Below are 16,394 nucleotides of genomic sequence, written 5' to 3' on the forward strand. Positions count from 1 at the left end.
AAAGAAAAAGAGACTGTTGGAGAAAAGGAAGTTGTTAAAGAAGGAAAGATTGTTGATGAACAAGAAGCAACTGAGACAGAATCTGATGAAAGTGAAAATAAGATACAAGGAGGACGAGTTATGAGAAAGAGAACTTGGATTGGAGAGAGAAACAATAAAGAGGGAAAACAAAAGAGAAATGCTAAAGGAGATCTTTGGCCCAACAAGATAAAGAGACTGAGATATCGACTGACACGAGTTAACTCCTCGAAAGCTGAACAGGTGAACGAAGTGTCAAGTCAAAACCAAACGAAAGAAGGGGAAACAAAAATATCTGAAGGAACTAAAAGAATCAGAAAACCAAACCAGAAGTATAAGTCACCAGAATGGACGTATGTGGCACTGCCTGAACAAGGTGAAGAGGCAGACAGTCAAGGAACGCCAGAGGAGGCTTTACTGAAAGTGGTTGAAGAAGAAGAAGCAGTGGGAATCCTGAGAGTTATCTTGTCCGACATTGGAGAAGAGACGGATGTTCAGGACCTAATACAGTTTGATGATGATGAGGAAAGAGTGAAAAGTGATGAAAATCCAAATTGAGTAAATCCAAAGAAGTCACTTGAAGAAGAAAGTGAAGAAGTAAAATTAAGAACTAATAGATTGTAATAATCTGTTGGGTACTTGCTGCTCTAAAAGTTCGGTAGTGGAGTAGAAGAGGCTAAGTCAAAAGACACGGTCAAATTAATAAGATGGCTAACACTGAGAATAATCAAAGTAGATGTACCTTCATGAAAAGATGGTGCAAGATGTGCTGCTGCTGTACAGGATTATTAATGCTGCTTTGGAGCGTGCTTGCTCTACTGATCTCTTTTAGAGTAACAATAGACACGTTAGAAGGACATACTGAGAACAGGACTAACATAGAGAAGAGTTCACAGAAGATAGTTCCAACTAGAACTAGCAATGTATATATACATAAGGATAGGTCTATTAATGATTTTTCTAGCAATGTGTTTTCAAAATAATTGTACGAATATGTAAAGACAATGGATGTAAGGGATTGCTACGTCTGTATGCAATTACTGCTTCTGTTTCGGAGGGAGTGACTTATAATTTCATGTAGTGTGTTGATTAGTATATTTTATCAATTAGGGAAATTAAATTATAATATGTCTAATGTAGATAATATTCTTGGGCAACTGCCTATGAATAAAGAACTGAATCCTGCTAAAGAAGCTAACACTTTAGGTGAGATTTTTTTAGAAACTAGAGAATTAACATTAGAATATGTTTTTAGAAACAATTTAACCTGCAGTTTGAAAGAAGAGAAAACTTTTCTAGACATGGTTGAGAGAAGAAGGTTGAACATGCACAAGAAAGCAGAAGGACATAAAATGAGTGAAACAGTGTGGGATATTGAGAAAGAAAAAGAGTTGAAAATGGAGCCAGTCCAACCATGGCTATAGATGCACCACAGAAAGGCAAACTATGCATTACCAGGAAGAGATCCCAGTATGATTATTATTTCATAGGGACTAGTGAGTGCCATGATACATACTTTATTGCAACCGGATGGGGATTTAGAGGAGGAGAAGATCCAGTTTTTCCGGGAGTGTATTATATTTGTGGGAACAAGGCTTATTACCGTTTGCCTGACCATTGGTTTGGCACATGTTATGTTGGCCTGGTCTTTCCAAAGATTTTTCACATGGATAGAGTAGAAAATGCTGAACATACTAATCCATTAACACGCTATAGAAGAGAAACATGGACAGAAATTGTAGGAGATATTTTTGGAGCTTTAATACCAGCAGTGGGAATTTCATTGAATGCATATGGCATTCGGAAGCTGTCAACAGTGGTGGATCGCTTGTCAACAAGCACCGCTGGAGGCTTTCTTTTGGTAAATACTGAAATGGTTGCTTTACGCGCTATGGCGATGCAAAATCGACTTGCCCTTGACATTCTATTGGCAAAAGAGGGTGGAGTCTGTGGAATGCTGAAAGTTCAACATTGTTGCACTTACATTCCTGACGAAAGCAAAGATCTAAAGGTCTATATCAAAAATATTACTGATTTGCATGAAGAATTAGTACCACTGGAAGCTGAAAGTATCTGGACTAAAATGGCTAATAAGATGATTGCTATTAAGAATTTTGTAGCTAAAATAGGTAGTACCATTTTTGGTAAAATATTATTTCCATTAACGTGTGTAATTGTTGCATTATTAATTCTTAGATTAGGGTGCATGTGTTGTAGATACAGAAGAAATAAAAAGAAAATAATACGAGAAAATGTTAAAAAGAGACAAAAGAAACCAGAAAGAGATCCACAAGAAATAGAATTAGAATAATTGAGGTAAAGCATGTATATAGAAACTAAAAGAGAAGATGATATGGAAACAAGGGTTTAAAAATGAACAAGAAGACATTTTGAATTTCTTCAAAAGGGGAAATTAAATTGATTTTTGGGTTTTGATTTTTGTGGCGATGAGATATCACCAAAGGGGGGATTGATGGAGCAGGGCTTTTTCTTTTAAACCAAATACCTGTTTCATTTTCGTATGTCATTATTAAAAGAACTACTGATTAATTAGTAATTACTAAAGATTTGTCAAGTCTTGTCTAACCAACCTTATTAACAGAAGAATCACACGTGGGAATGCTATTGCATGGCTAAAATAATAAGTGAATTAAGTTGGTGAGCAAATTGACAGACTAAATGTTGCTTATGTGATGTTATTGTGTTTTGTGCTTATAATTAATATGCATTAATGGCTTTTGATGTCGCAAATGGCTAGATAAATACATACACATAAGGGTATTAGCAGGGGAATAACACTGTATAATCATTTCCATGCAGTAATTATGTTTTTGTGTTTTCCTTGCTTAAGTTGACCACTGTGGCCTGCTATAAAATGGCTACCACCCGCAGCCTGCATTCGAGTAGATGGAAAATTTGAAAGGAGGCTTTGCAGTGACTGTGACCTTGTCCTCCCATTGAACTGAAAAGCCATGAACATGACGACAAATCTGGGAGAAATGCCAGATGCCCCTGAACGTGAAGAATTGTTACAAATCCAAAATCCGTCCTGATGAACTTATAATGGTCCCATGGATGAGATACATTTTATCCTAAAGAGACATCCATAGAAGTAACGAATTAGTTATGGACTTCTAATTTCTATTCATAATTTGAGACTATCAATACGTGAGAAAATTCATCGTTGTATCCCAATGTACCAAGACGACATAATTTCCGCCATTCGACTGTTTTGAAAGATATGTTTGTAACATTTGGAATGTAAATTTGGTATAAATATTAGTAGACTAGAGCGGTTTAGTGCCACTTCTTCCCGAACCAATGATCAGAGCTCCCGATGCTGACGGAGAGGACGGTGACTCTACATGACGGCTAGAAACTTTAATTATTTTGCTGAGGACCAGTTCTGATTTAGAAGACGACTTTTAGCCAGAATAGGTAAATATGAGAGAAATGATCTTGCATTTAATTGGCTTTTCTTACAATTTTAGATAAACAATATTCTGTTTGAATTATTGTGTCGGGTGGTTATTTTATTGTCATGTTTATTGAATATATAGAGTGTTAAGATGTTTTCACCAGATCTATAGCAACTAGTTGATGCCATTGACCTCAGGGTACATGCAGATTGGTTAGGTGGATAAAAGTGTCTCCCCTTATACATGGCACGGATAGAGTGGTAGGATGAATGTTGGTGTTATGGGCCCCACCAGCGTGTGATGTGTGTGTGCGTGTGTGACTGTGAAATCACTCCGTCCGTGGAAGAAGAGGGGATTCGGAAGCTCCGATCTGCACCACCACCAGGATTACATGAACAACAGAAGAGACGCGACGAGCTGCTGTGAGTTGCACACCAAAGTTAACTTTCCAAAGACACAGGTGAGAACTGCTTACACACGTACAGCCTTCATGGTTAAATATTTGCAGAAAGCTCTGCTTGCGCTTAAAGAACACAAGCGCTCGCCACAGCGGTGCCTCACATCGAAGTATAGTGTGAGCCTCTGCAGCACTGACACCGACACCGAAGGTACGCTCTCACTTTCTGTCACAGTAATCTCGCTCCGGCCCCGCTCCGCTCCTCACCTCACTTTTGAAACGGTTGAAACTCGGCAAGGACGCACAGCAACTCATGCGCTGCTGACGTTCCCCTTTTCCACGTTCTGCACTCCTCCATAAGCACTCTTCCTGCAGCGTGGCGCTTGACGATATGCACTCGTTGAACTTTGTGTCAGGCGACCCGTTTTTAAGAGGCTCTTCGTTGTGAAACTCGACGGGGCAGCCTCTCACCACCTGCTTCCATGCTTTCGTGCTGCCCGGGTGTCGCTACACATGGCTGGCGATCGTCCCCAAGAAATGTAGTAATGACACCGGACACAAGAGCTTTGTGTTGACAAAGCTTTATTCCTGTCAGCACGACAGCGGCAGCAATGAAGTGTGAACCTCCATCACCAGCCAGACTCCAACTGTCGCTGGTGGAACCACGCGACAACAATCCAAACAGTTAGAACCCTGGGGCCGGACACAGCCAAGCCAAGGGCATGAACTAAGCCCATTACAACACTTTGCTCTTCTGCTCAAGTTGTGGACTAAACTTAGGACACTGGAGAAGCCCTGTCCCTAAATCTTGGCTGAGCCGATGCTGCTGGACCGGCCAAAAGAGGAAAGGTGCTCACCTAATCAAACATTGAGGCCCAAATGACAACTGCTTGAAGGACGATTTGAAAAAGTGAGAATGGCCACGAGCCACAGGAGATGCCACTAACGTTCCCCTAATTGCTGTCAGGACTAAGTATTGGATTACAGGGCATAATGCTATCTGCATAGATACTCAATAAGGCGATAAACAGCATTCACTGTGGGATTTGATCACCTCACTCAATGATGGCATCAAGCTGGTGTAGTGTGTGGCAGAATAATCAGATTGGGAAGGACTTTGCGATATTGGCAGACAGGCCTGTAGAAACTAGGAGGGGGAGGTGGTGGCTAAAAGGACTTGCTTCAGTGGTTAAGCACATCAGTGCCAGTACTAGTCGCTCAAGCAGAGTGGCAGAAGCCTGGCATCTCGCTTTGTTTTATTGGTTATTCTGCTACTGTTTGTAATGCTCACTTAAAATTTGTCCATCACCTTGTTTTGTTTACTCTTTCGTTCATTTTGGCTCCTTACCAGTCCTCCTTACTTGCTTATTGAGTTTTATTCATTTTTTTATTTTCAGTTTCCAACTCCTGCCTATATCGTTTGTAATCAACAACTTCTTCCTTTTCTACTGAAGATTCTCCAAGACTCCTCATTCTCCTCAGCTCTGCTGCACTCTCCGCCCATCTTCCATTGAGGGGTCTGGTAGATAAACTGCCTTCCTCCTCTCTGGCACTACTTACTCTGACAGCATATCTCTTGAGTGATGCTGATGACCATGCCAGCAAACTGTCTGCTCGTGCCATATGCTCCCTGATTGTCTGTGTAAAAGAGGACTTTCTGGTGATTTGGCGAGACTGATACTTCATAGCCACAAGAGTGATTGGCCTGGGATGATTTGCACCACGTTTTCTTCCACTTTCCTTACTCCATTGTCCCTAAAAGTTATAGTAACTTCCCAGTAATTATCAGGGCAGAGGCAAGAATTTCATAAACTTGAGTGGACCATGTCATATTCAAACTTTGGGTCTTGGTTGCCCTGGCACCGGGTCAAATCAGCACCACATGCAGGGTGCTGATGTACAGGACCATCACAGGAATACAGCTGTTGGCGAGTGCCCTACTGCCCTTGACCCATGACAAAGTTACTCAGTCCATCTGGGACACAGGGTTTTTCCCCCTTTATCTTTAGGACCCTGGGTTACTCAGAAATTACAATGAGTTAATTCACAGGACACTTCATATATTTGTAATATTCTCCTTGAGACCTAAAGTCACAGAGTAGTATTGTCCATAGTAAAACACTGAGATTTTAATCTTTACAGATTTTGGTGAGGTAGTGTGATCTCTAGGCCACTGGGGAACTTGCCCATGGACTCTAAACGTAATACTAACTATAGATAGGTACCTACAGCAAAACTGCAAGCACATCTTAATATTAGCGTTTATGCATTTTTATCGTAAGTAAAGACCTGCCCTCTTTTAAAGTTATAGCTCTACAAAACAGTGATAGACTAATTTCTAACTGTGTGTATGTCTAAAAATCTGTAAAAAAAATAATTTTAAGAGCTTCAGTCATAATGTGTCGGAGAACTGGAGCCAAAACTCAGATAAGAATACGTGGCATCCAAAGAGTCGAGCAGTAGTACCTCGGCCACGTCATGCTCAAAAGACACTGGCTGCCTCTGGACCTGCAGAAGAACCCTGACAGAGGTTACGTGAAACAAATCTAAATATCGCACAAAGCAGCTCCATTCAATACTACAGTTTAACATTTGTATCAGATTTTAATTTTCTAAAGCAAACAAATCCTATAAATGAGTACTAAATTCAATAACTTAAAAATGTAAATAACCTGAATTCTGGAAAATGATGTGCATGCAAATGAATAGGGCCACTGGTATTCCATATAGTATCATTTGCGCTTGTGTTAATGACTGATCACTTCCTTAAAGCTGGTGCACGCGTGTCATTTGCACAGTTAATCACCTTTAGGCCTTGAGTTTGAGCCATACCCTTATCCCTTTCTTCACCTACATCAGCTCTTACTTCGTTTTCCACATCCCAAACTGACAGCTATGACAGTAGTAAGCACACACTTGAGGACATAAAGTAAGTTCCTACGAAACACAAATTAGGAACATACACCACAAAATGTGGACCCTTTCAAGGACCAAACCCTCTTTGACAGCCTTTCCGGAAAGGAAGCTTTTCTATTGTATGTATTTGCACTAACTACAGCATACTACATCCCCATATTCTGACAAGTGGGGTAAATTCCACACAGAGAGGCCACCAAGAGACATTTGTGAGCGAATGATAGCAATCATTATTAATATTCAGTCACTGCCTCTTCTTCAAGGCTCAATGCTCAACAAAGAAGACACTACCTCCTATAGCAACTGACCATGTGAAATACCGAAGATGGCAGTGTGACTTGCTGTAGATGCTGCTCTCGATATCTGTTGTTCATGTCTGTTGCGAATGATTGTAATCAAGGAACCAAACCTTCTCCAGGAACAGGTAACAATGTTCACTTTTAAAGACACTGCTCAGGAGGACCATGTAATCCCGTCACTACTGAGAAAACTACTCCACATGATTGGTTCTCATCAGGACATTATGCAACGCAGGTCAGCATGATGTAGGAGGAGGCGGGAAGGTCAGTTTCTTTAGAACAGGCTTAATCAACGAGTAGCTTGCAAGCTATTGGTAGCTCTTCAGCTACCCATGCGTAGCTCTCCTATGTACAGCCCAGCCTACTGAATTACAAGCTTTTGCTTGGTTGAATTAATATAGATATAACTAAACTGAAAAGTGAGTATTTGATATGAAAATGTGCGTACTTTCAAAGCCCAAAATTTCCAATATATATTTCAAACTTGTTAGAGACGGGGGTCTCTATTTGGCAATGGTTTGCACCTTTGTCCAAGTAGGGACCATGCCTTCTATTAAGGATAAGCGAAGGGGTGGTCGTTGCGGTGCTGGCAGATCACGGTGCAAGCGACAGAGAAGGGTAGCGGGAGCTGACGTCGGTCAGCCCAGACTGGAGTCTGGTACAAGGAGGTGAGTCGTGAAACTTACAAGTGGTTCCCCCAGCCACGATGCGGTCACAGGTGTCAAAGTCAGCAGGCAGCGACAGTGTTGGTGAGACCAGGGCAGCGAAGTGAAGCGAGGCAAAGTGCTTGTGCCCACTGGTGATGTGCAAGCAGCGGCTCTGTGGTGGCAGTCGTCGTCGGTGAGACTAGAGCTGCGGTGCGAGATGTGCCAGTGCCTTTAGGACACAGAGCCACTGACGGAGTCGGTTGTGTTTCCCTTCTCTGCGGCAACTGAAACAACAGTTCCAGAAGCGGTACCCAGAGGTTGGTGAAGTCTTTTCAGTCCCTGAGAGTTTAGAACAGGAGACCAGCTGTACTTCAAGCCCTTGTAGATACTCAGCATAAGTAAAGAAAGTTCAGTCCAGTCCTTTCCCTGCCCAAGCGTGAAGCAGCAACTGCAGGCCAACCCAACGAAGCAACAACACAGAAAAGGGGCAGTACTCCTCCTGGCAGCTCTTACAGCTCTTCTTCTTGGCAGTTTCCTTGATTCCAGTGAAAATTCCTTTGTTCTCTCAGGCAGAGTGTGTCGGTGCTTAGTCCAAGCCAGTTTGGTCCTCTCTGGCCTAGCTTCCCAGCAGGAGGTGGAGACAGCATCTCTTCCACTACTCTAAATGCAGCCCAGGTCTATTCAGCCCAGCCCTGACTCATCCAGGAAAGGTAGGACACACCTCAAACCCCCAGTGGTTGTGTGCAGAGAATGCATATCCCCAGCCCCTGTCACTCCAAAGCCAGACAGTCAATCCACAAACCCAGCAGAGGCACACAGGATGCCTAAGCAAGAAAATTACCTTCTTTGTAAAAGTGGTATTTTCAAACACAGAACATAAAAATCATCTCTACTAAAAGGTGCATTTTTACATTCTGAGGCCAGGCATACTAAACTCTATTTTGCGATCTTGTCCTAATGGGAAGTTTGGCTAATAAGATGCTATAAGTAAACTCCCATCCTATCCTATGGGACAGATAGGCTTTCCATAGTGAAAAACGAAATACACTGTAATTCACTACCAGGACATGTCACCCACCCACCAGTACACGTCCTACCTTTAACACACACAGCACCTTTCCCAGAGGGGTACCTTGGGCCTACTTTAGGAGTGATTTATATGTAAGACAAAGGAAGATTAGGGCCTGTCAAGTGGGTGCACTTGCCAGGTCGACATGGCAGTTAAACGCACGCAGACCCTGCAATGGCAGGTCTGAGATACCTTTTCAGGGCTACCCATGTGAGTGTCACAATCAGTGCTGCAAGCCCACAAGTAGCTATGATTTACAGTCCCTGGCACACTCCGTGCACTTTACTAGGGGCTCACCAGTAAATCAAATATGCCAATTATGGGAACACCAATCCATAATAACAATTTACAACATGAGCACTAGCACTTTAACACTGAACAGCAGTGAGAAAGTGCGCGGAGACACTAAACCAGCAAAAATAGAGTCAAAACCGGGAGGTCGGAAAGCAAAAAGACAGGGGAAACACACCAAAAGAAGCCAGGTCGAACAAAACTGATAAATGATAATCATGCAGCATTGGGAGATTCATTATGAATATTATTAGCTTGGCATTATTACCTTGGTGCCAAGGGCATTGCAGCTGTGGTTCTTATGTATTAGTCTTCTAGAGGCATTCATTTTTTTTTTTTAAATGCAAAATTTTACAATAAAGTTTTATCGATAACCGTTTTCCTATATTGTTCCAATTATCCCGTGGATTAGGCTTTCAGTCCACTTACTGCTTGGGCTAGAAAAGGGGTTCCATGTTTGAAACACCCCAGCCGACCCTGTTGATGCTTTTTGGGAGTCCTCGAGATCTGCTTGCCTTAAAAGATTCCTTACTTTTGTCATATATTTTACACCCGGCAAGTCAGGATTATAGAGGAACCTTCCAACCATTGTATCACGGCTTGCCTGCATGTGCAGGTGTTCAATTCGTTAAAAATTGGTTTTAGAAGCCCCCTCCTTAAATCCTTGATTACGGGGCAGGCACACAGCAGGAAAGTTAATGTTTCATTACAAAAACCACATAATCGACAGTGTGCTGCTTGATGGTTGCTTTTCCATGCCGAATGTAGGTCTTTCGAATCATGCATGCCCAAACGGTAATTGGTGAAATTCTTCTTTAACTCAGCACTGAAATGAGTTACTAAGTAGGCCGGAGGCTTTGTTGATATGTAAGAGTTAATCACAGTCCACCCATGCCTGCGTTTCGAGGTAGTTATTTTATCCTCTAAGAAAGACTTCTTTGCTATCTTATTTACCAATTTGCCAAAAACGGCCCGGTCTACCAGGCTATCCCATATCGTTTGTATGTCAAGATCCGCCAATGATTTCCTCAGATGGGCTCCCCATGAGTGTGGAATATCTTGATCCATATGTGTTTTAATCTCATTCCAACATAGAATATTCAATGACCCCGGCTCAGATGCCCGAAATGTATGGCACACTTTCACGAAGCCGCTCATGCTCTGGAATTTCTGATTCTGCAGGCCAAATTCCAGCCGAACCTGGGCTGGGGCGGCGGATCTTGGTAAATTAAAAACAGCTTTATAAGCCTTCATCGGAAGTTCATTTAACAGTTCCACCTCTTTGCCGCACCAAACTATTAGGGCATATGACAATGTCGGTAGAATTTGTGCTGCCATCACTTTTAAAAGATGTGCATAGTTCGGGCAACCCAATTTATTTTTCAGTAATCTGTACGCAAAAATTAACGATTGAGATTTTGCTTTTAAATCCATTTTGTGTTCCTTGTATGTTGCGCCGAGATATTTATAGGCCGCTTTTTCTTCTATAATTGTCCCTTTTACGAACCATTTGAACTTGGTTTTTTTAGGGTCCACGAGACTTACAACCTTAGTTTTATCCTTATTTAATTCCAATCTGTCTTGGTCCAGATAGGTTACTAAGTTGTTAATCGCTCTTTGTAGCCCAATGGGGCTTTGGCTCAGCACCACAATATCGTCTGCGTACTGTAAGAATGTAACAAAGCCTTTTTTACATTACTGCTGGCAATCCTGCACTGAGGTTATCATGGCTGGTAATCTTGCATAGGGTGGCAACTATTATAATCTTTTCTGATGTGAATGGAACCAATAATATTAGTAGCTCTGAATGATTTTCATTGAAAATAAGTAGTTCTTACTACTGAAAAGGTTAGAGACCCCTGCTTTAGAAGCTGTGTATCCTTGACTTCACCACAAAAGACAGTTGTTCCATGGACTCTCATGCAACCATTTCCCCAATAACATTAACTTTTTTCTAAACCAGACTGGAGCCCCGACTTAGATGTTTCTCTAACTTGTATTTATATCTTCATAGTTGGCAGCTCTTTCTGTACTCAATATTTATTCTGATTGCTCTTTGTCTTGCCTACAGTAGATATCTCTCAGGATTGAGGGCTCCAGATGAGATACTCGTAGGTTGTATTTGAATATCAGTGACCAGTTACTTTGGGATTAAAAACGTTTTACTATGTCTATGTACTAATGACCGGCCTATATGCTCTTCAAAGACTAACAGGTGCTTCGGTGGCCAGGTTTGGAGAAGCTGAGGTAGGGTTCTTGCTCCTGCAGTAGAGGACAGAAGGTAATAATCTAAGAGTCGCCTGCCCTACCTGTTCCAGCTGTTCCAGCGATGAGTTCAGAATATGGTTCAGTTCTGCAAACATCCTTGCAAGCCCTGTTTAGGTGATACAGATAGAAGGCAAGAGGTTGAAGCACACAATTATATTATGTTCTGTATATAATATGAAGATTTGTATTTTTTTTTTTTTAACTTTACTTAAATATTTTCAGAGGCACAAAAATAAGACAATCTATAAGCACCTTTCCATCACAAACAGTGTCTAGCTTTAGACATAACAATCATTTCCTAATGTGAGCAGAACTTCAATACAGCAGGTAGAGTTATCAAACCTGAAGCACTATATAGGATATCAAGTTTGCACCAAAAGGTCACTAATCAGCCAGAGTTCTAATGTCAGGAGAAAAAAAATCTAAACAAAGAAAAATACATCATCACATTCCCTGGAATAAGCAGCTTTTTCCTACCATAATAAAACACAGTACCTACCCTTGTGAGGTAACTTCATCTGGCATCCCCTCCTATTTACCAGTCATGCATACTGTGTTCCCCCATAGGATGTATGGTCGCTGCATTGTCGTACCTTGTTAAACTTTGTTCCCCCCCATTATGGCCACTCCCATGGACAGTATCTTTGGAGCAGTCTGCCATTTGAGGGGGTGGGGGTGGGTTGACAGCTAGATCATCTCTGAACCATCTGTGTCCAGTCTGCTACATATTCAGTGAGCTTGTATTTCGCTCGTCAGTTCCATTTGACATTCCTCCACTACATCCCGCTGCAGCATAGTCCTTACCATGCTATCCAAAGGTGGTTTCTTTAGCTTTATGTCATCATTTTGCTAGTATAGCACCCAGTGCAGCATATTTATCTTTCATTTCACCTTTCTTAGCCTTGGAAATTATAGGCAAAAGACAGTGTATGGGTTTCATTTCTGATATGTCCCATGGTTCTAAATGTAATATAGCTAGGTTTCTTGTTTAAAATGTCTCTATTGGGGCATGAAAATGATATGGGCAGGAAGCTATTGTTAGCTTCTTTGCATTTAAGACAGACTGGGAGACATTCTGGGTATATTCTATTTAAGTTCAAGGATGTAAAGTATGTTCTGTGAACATGATTACAGTTTCCTGCTTGAATATTGTATTACTCGAGTTTAGTTTATTTTGCTGACAAGCCTTATCCCACTCTCTATCCAAGAAAGGCTCAAGGTAGTCTGCTTCCAAATGTCATCTGACTAGGGGCAGCTTCGTTTCACAATGCTGTACATATATATGTATGCACAGGCACCTATTACTCCGACCGACGTCCCATCAGTGGCAGCTCTTTGCACAGGCAAACACAGATATTCTCAAACATGGATCAATCAACTAAGGATTTTTGCACAAGCTGATCCATAAGTAACCTACTCATTATTTGTTTATTCTCTATACCTTGCTTAGTATGTTTAAAAAACTGGCATTTCGCAATTCGAACACGCAAAGCCATCACAGTGCAGTACATTTATAGTGTTTGTATCCTACATAAAAAGGAATAATAAAATATTAAATTACACATTTTCGTACAAATGTCCTTGTAAACATATGTGAGTAGCACTCTAACCAGTAATATTCGACCTTTTAAAATCACCTGGCAATTTTCGGAAGACGGAATATGACTGGCAAGATAAATTGCTATTTCTCCAAAGAGAATTCCTCCTACCAGCAATAAAGGCAAATTTTATGAATGAAACTGTGTATTGCACCCCCATCAAATAAGTTTACAGGGACATTTTGAACAAAATAATGTAATATAATATGTTACGACAATATATTTTATACAGCGTTAAAGTTACAAGCGATCTATACTGATTGCTTTGCATCATTTGTGTTTGAACAGTGGAATGGTGGTGCTTTATTAATGTAAAAAAGGTATCTGGAGAAACAAATCACAGAAAGGCAACTTATGGACCAGGCTGTGTCCAAATGCATTGCTGACTAACCTCTTGTTGAGAATACCTCAGTTTGGCAGTGTATTTTCCTCTATTTTAATGGGTTACAGGGACCATTGGTTTATATTGAGCTCTTCATACTGGCTTGCGAGTTTCTTTATAAGGTCATGGAACTACGGAGTGACTTGCAATATCCTTATCATGGCGGTCGGTCAAGGTGTTCCTCAAGGCTCTATACTTGCACCCACATTGTTCAGTCTTTAGTTAGAACTTTTGGGAAATCTCCTTAGTAAATCCGGGATCCACTATCATCTCTATGCGGACGACACTCAAATCTACCTTAAGGTGGCCTCCACTCACGATCTCTCCTTCCTAAGCTCTACTCTCGATTCCATTTAAAACTGGATGTTAACTCATCAACTGATTCTGAGTCCCTCCAAAACTGAATTCCTCCTCCTCACTTTCTCCTCCCCCAGTTCAATCATGGATGGATCAGATGAATCTACTTAACAATAAACCCATCATTGTCGACAGCGCAAAATCCCTTGGTGTCATACTCGACAAAAAACTCAATCTACTCTCCCACATCGATTCCATTGCAAAGTCTGCTCGATACCAATTGCGCCTTCTGCGGGGGATTCGTCGCTTCTTCCCAGAGCACGACCTTAAAACCCTGGTCCAATCGCTGGTTCTCTCCAGATTGGACTATTGCAATTCTCTTCTTACTGGCCTCCCCAAATCCCACCTGTCCCCCCTGAAGTCTGTTCTCCAGTCAGCAGCTCGTTTCATATATGGGGCCAAAAGAAGCAACCACATCACACCCATTTTATCCACCCTCGGTTGGCTTCCCATCGGGGCAAGGTCTATCAACAAGACTGCCTGTATCACCCACAAATCCTAGCACTCCTCCTCCCCTCGCTACCTGGCGAATAAACTGAAACTCTCTGGAGGCTCCAGACCATCACGTAATGCAGAAAATGTATTGCTTGAACCTCCCACTTTCAAGAAGGAAAGATCGATGGCCCAATCCTTTTCTTTTCAGGCAACGCGGTGAGAATCTGGAACTCACTTCCGCCTCAGCTCCGGACCACCACCTCTTCCCAGGCCTTCAAAACTGACCTCAAAGCTCTCCTCCTTCAAAGACACTTCCAAATTTAATTCACGCCTTCTATTTTCTGAAGGAAGCCCTTCCATTATAGGAAATTCTTTTCTCCATGCCTACAGAAGTGCCTTACCAGTGTGTGCTTATGTTTTGAGTGTCTGCCATTTAGTGCAGTATTATACCTTCTACTTGTACTTTGTACTCTTTTGTAACATGCACACGTCACCTTTCCTTTTGTAACGTATCATTTGCTACCTCTTGTATTTTGTTTGCTTTCGATACATGCACAATTGCCACCATTGCCTCATGTAACGTAACGTTTGTTTTAGTGTTTTGAGTGTCTGCCATTTATTACAGTTTTTTACCTCTACGTGTACTTTGTATGCTTTTGTAACCTTCACACGTCACTTTTTCCTTTTGTAACGTATCGTCAGCTACCTCTTGTATTCTGTTTGCTCTTGATACTTGCACAATTGTCACTATTTGCTTTTGTAACATGCTCACTTGTAATTTTTCTCCTCATGTATCATCACTGTTCCTATTGTGAAGCGCTGACACCTTCGGGTAAAGTCCGTGCTATATAAAAACGCATAAAATAAAATAAATAGAGCATATGCGCCGTACACTCGTTTGCTTGGTACACAAATGTACAGTTGAATATAAAATGAAGGTCCTAAAGAATTCTTATTGCGTGCTGCACATTCAAAGAGTATCAGTTATTAGTTTAAAACGTGTAAAACATTTTCGCCACAGCTTTTGGCTACTGTTGCTGCACATGTTTACATGCGCTATTTCACCAGTGGGCTCACGTGCGTGCCACTGCCACCCCTCCCGAGTCAGGTGGAAGGTTCCCCCACAGGGTCTTACCTCCCGCCTCCCGGGCTCATGAGCCCCACTGCCTCCGCTGAGCTCTCTCAACCAGACTTCAACATAAGAAAGCGTGGCGACGCCGTTGAAAAGCTCTAGAAGGGGAGTGGAATGAGCTGTTCTGTCCACACAAACACTTCCAATCCAGTGTGAAAAACACATATAGAACTAGTTTCAAAAAGCACCGCCTACCCGACTGACGCTACAAGGAAGAACCTCGGAAAAGACTCCTGCCGCCCCGGAAATGATTACCCAGCTTCTTAGGGGCCGTGATTGCTCTACGTACACGGAATTTAGTAAACTGTGCTTTGTTGTACACCGTAGCCTTCGCTGTTCCATCACGATAAATGAGACGCTTAGGAGTCCGTTCGACACAGGAAGTTGCACTTGGTGGAAAAAACAATACAGTGACGCTTTATTAGCACGACGGAAAATACAACTATTGCTAATAAAGTAACCTGGCCGCCTCGTCCCTTTTTTGCGACTCAGTCTTTCAAAGACCACTATGAAAACCTTTAAAAAACAAATGAAATCCTCATCAAAATCCATCAAAATCCCAGTTGAAGAAAGGGGATGATAAAAAAAGCTTCCCCTACCCTCCAGTGAAGAATTTCCTCACTGGGGCACCATACTAAGCCAGGTGTCCTCCCTGTGTTTTAGCCCTAATCCTTGGCTAATTCTGGTAAATCTCCCTATTATTCCCAATATAGCCAGTGTATCCCACCTGAGCTCGCGCCCAGATTAATCCACTGCTGTGTCTAAGCACTCAAGAGCCTGGCACTACAAGAAGTACAAGTGGCACCATTTTCAGATGAAAGTTGCAAAAGGCTCAATAAGGGCCACATACGACCTGTCGCAAACAGAGATTCAAGCCTTTTGCAACTGCTAATATGGCTTGTAGCATGTATCGACCCTATTGTGCGAGTCTGTAATCTGTTACCGAATCGCAAAATAGGATTTGCAAGTCACTATTTGGAAGGGGCGTGACAAGGGCGTTCCCTCCTAATAGTGAGTCACAGGGGGATGTACTACTGTTTTGGAACAATAATGCGGTCGCAATACAATTGCAGTATACTGCCTACTTCAAGTAGGTGGTAAGCCAGTCGCAAACGGGAAGGGGTACCCAGGGGACCCCTTTTCATTTGTGCTTGGCAGCTAAAACG

At 42.0% G+C, this 16,394-nt stretch overlaps 1 protein-coding gene across 3 annotated transcripts in view; it reads right to left on the reverse strand.

Annotated features, from left to right (window-relative positions):
* Positions 1-15,486, reverse strand: part of ELP6 (elongator acetyltransferase complex subunit 6) — a 154,396-nt gene extending 138,910 nt beyond the window's left edge. Inside the window, exons 1-2 of one of the 3 annotated variants that reach the window (XM_085628623.1) lie at positions 15,424-15,486; positions 11,366-11,430 (exon numbers count right to left, since the gene is read on the reverse strand). In XM_085628623.1, the coding sequence (XP_085484749.1) occupies positions 11,366-11,419 (54 nt within the window). In that variant the 5' untranslated portion in view covers positions 11,420-11,430; positions 15,424-15,486. Of the gene's footprint in view, positions 1-11,365; positions 11,431-15,231 lie in introns of all 3 variants that reach the window. The other 2 variants (XM_085628622.1, XM_085628624.1) reach the window with 2 other exon arrangements.
* Between the last annotated feature and the right edge of the window lie 908 nt (positions 15,487-16,394).

This window comes from Triturus cristatus, chromosome 10, assembly GCF_964204655.1.
Source record: "Triturus cristatus chromosome 10, aTriCri1.1, whole genome shotgun sequence".
NCBI classification, from domain to species: Eukaryota; Metazoa; Chordata; class Amphibia; order Caudata; family Salamandridae; genus Triturus; species Triturus cristatus.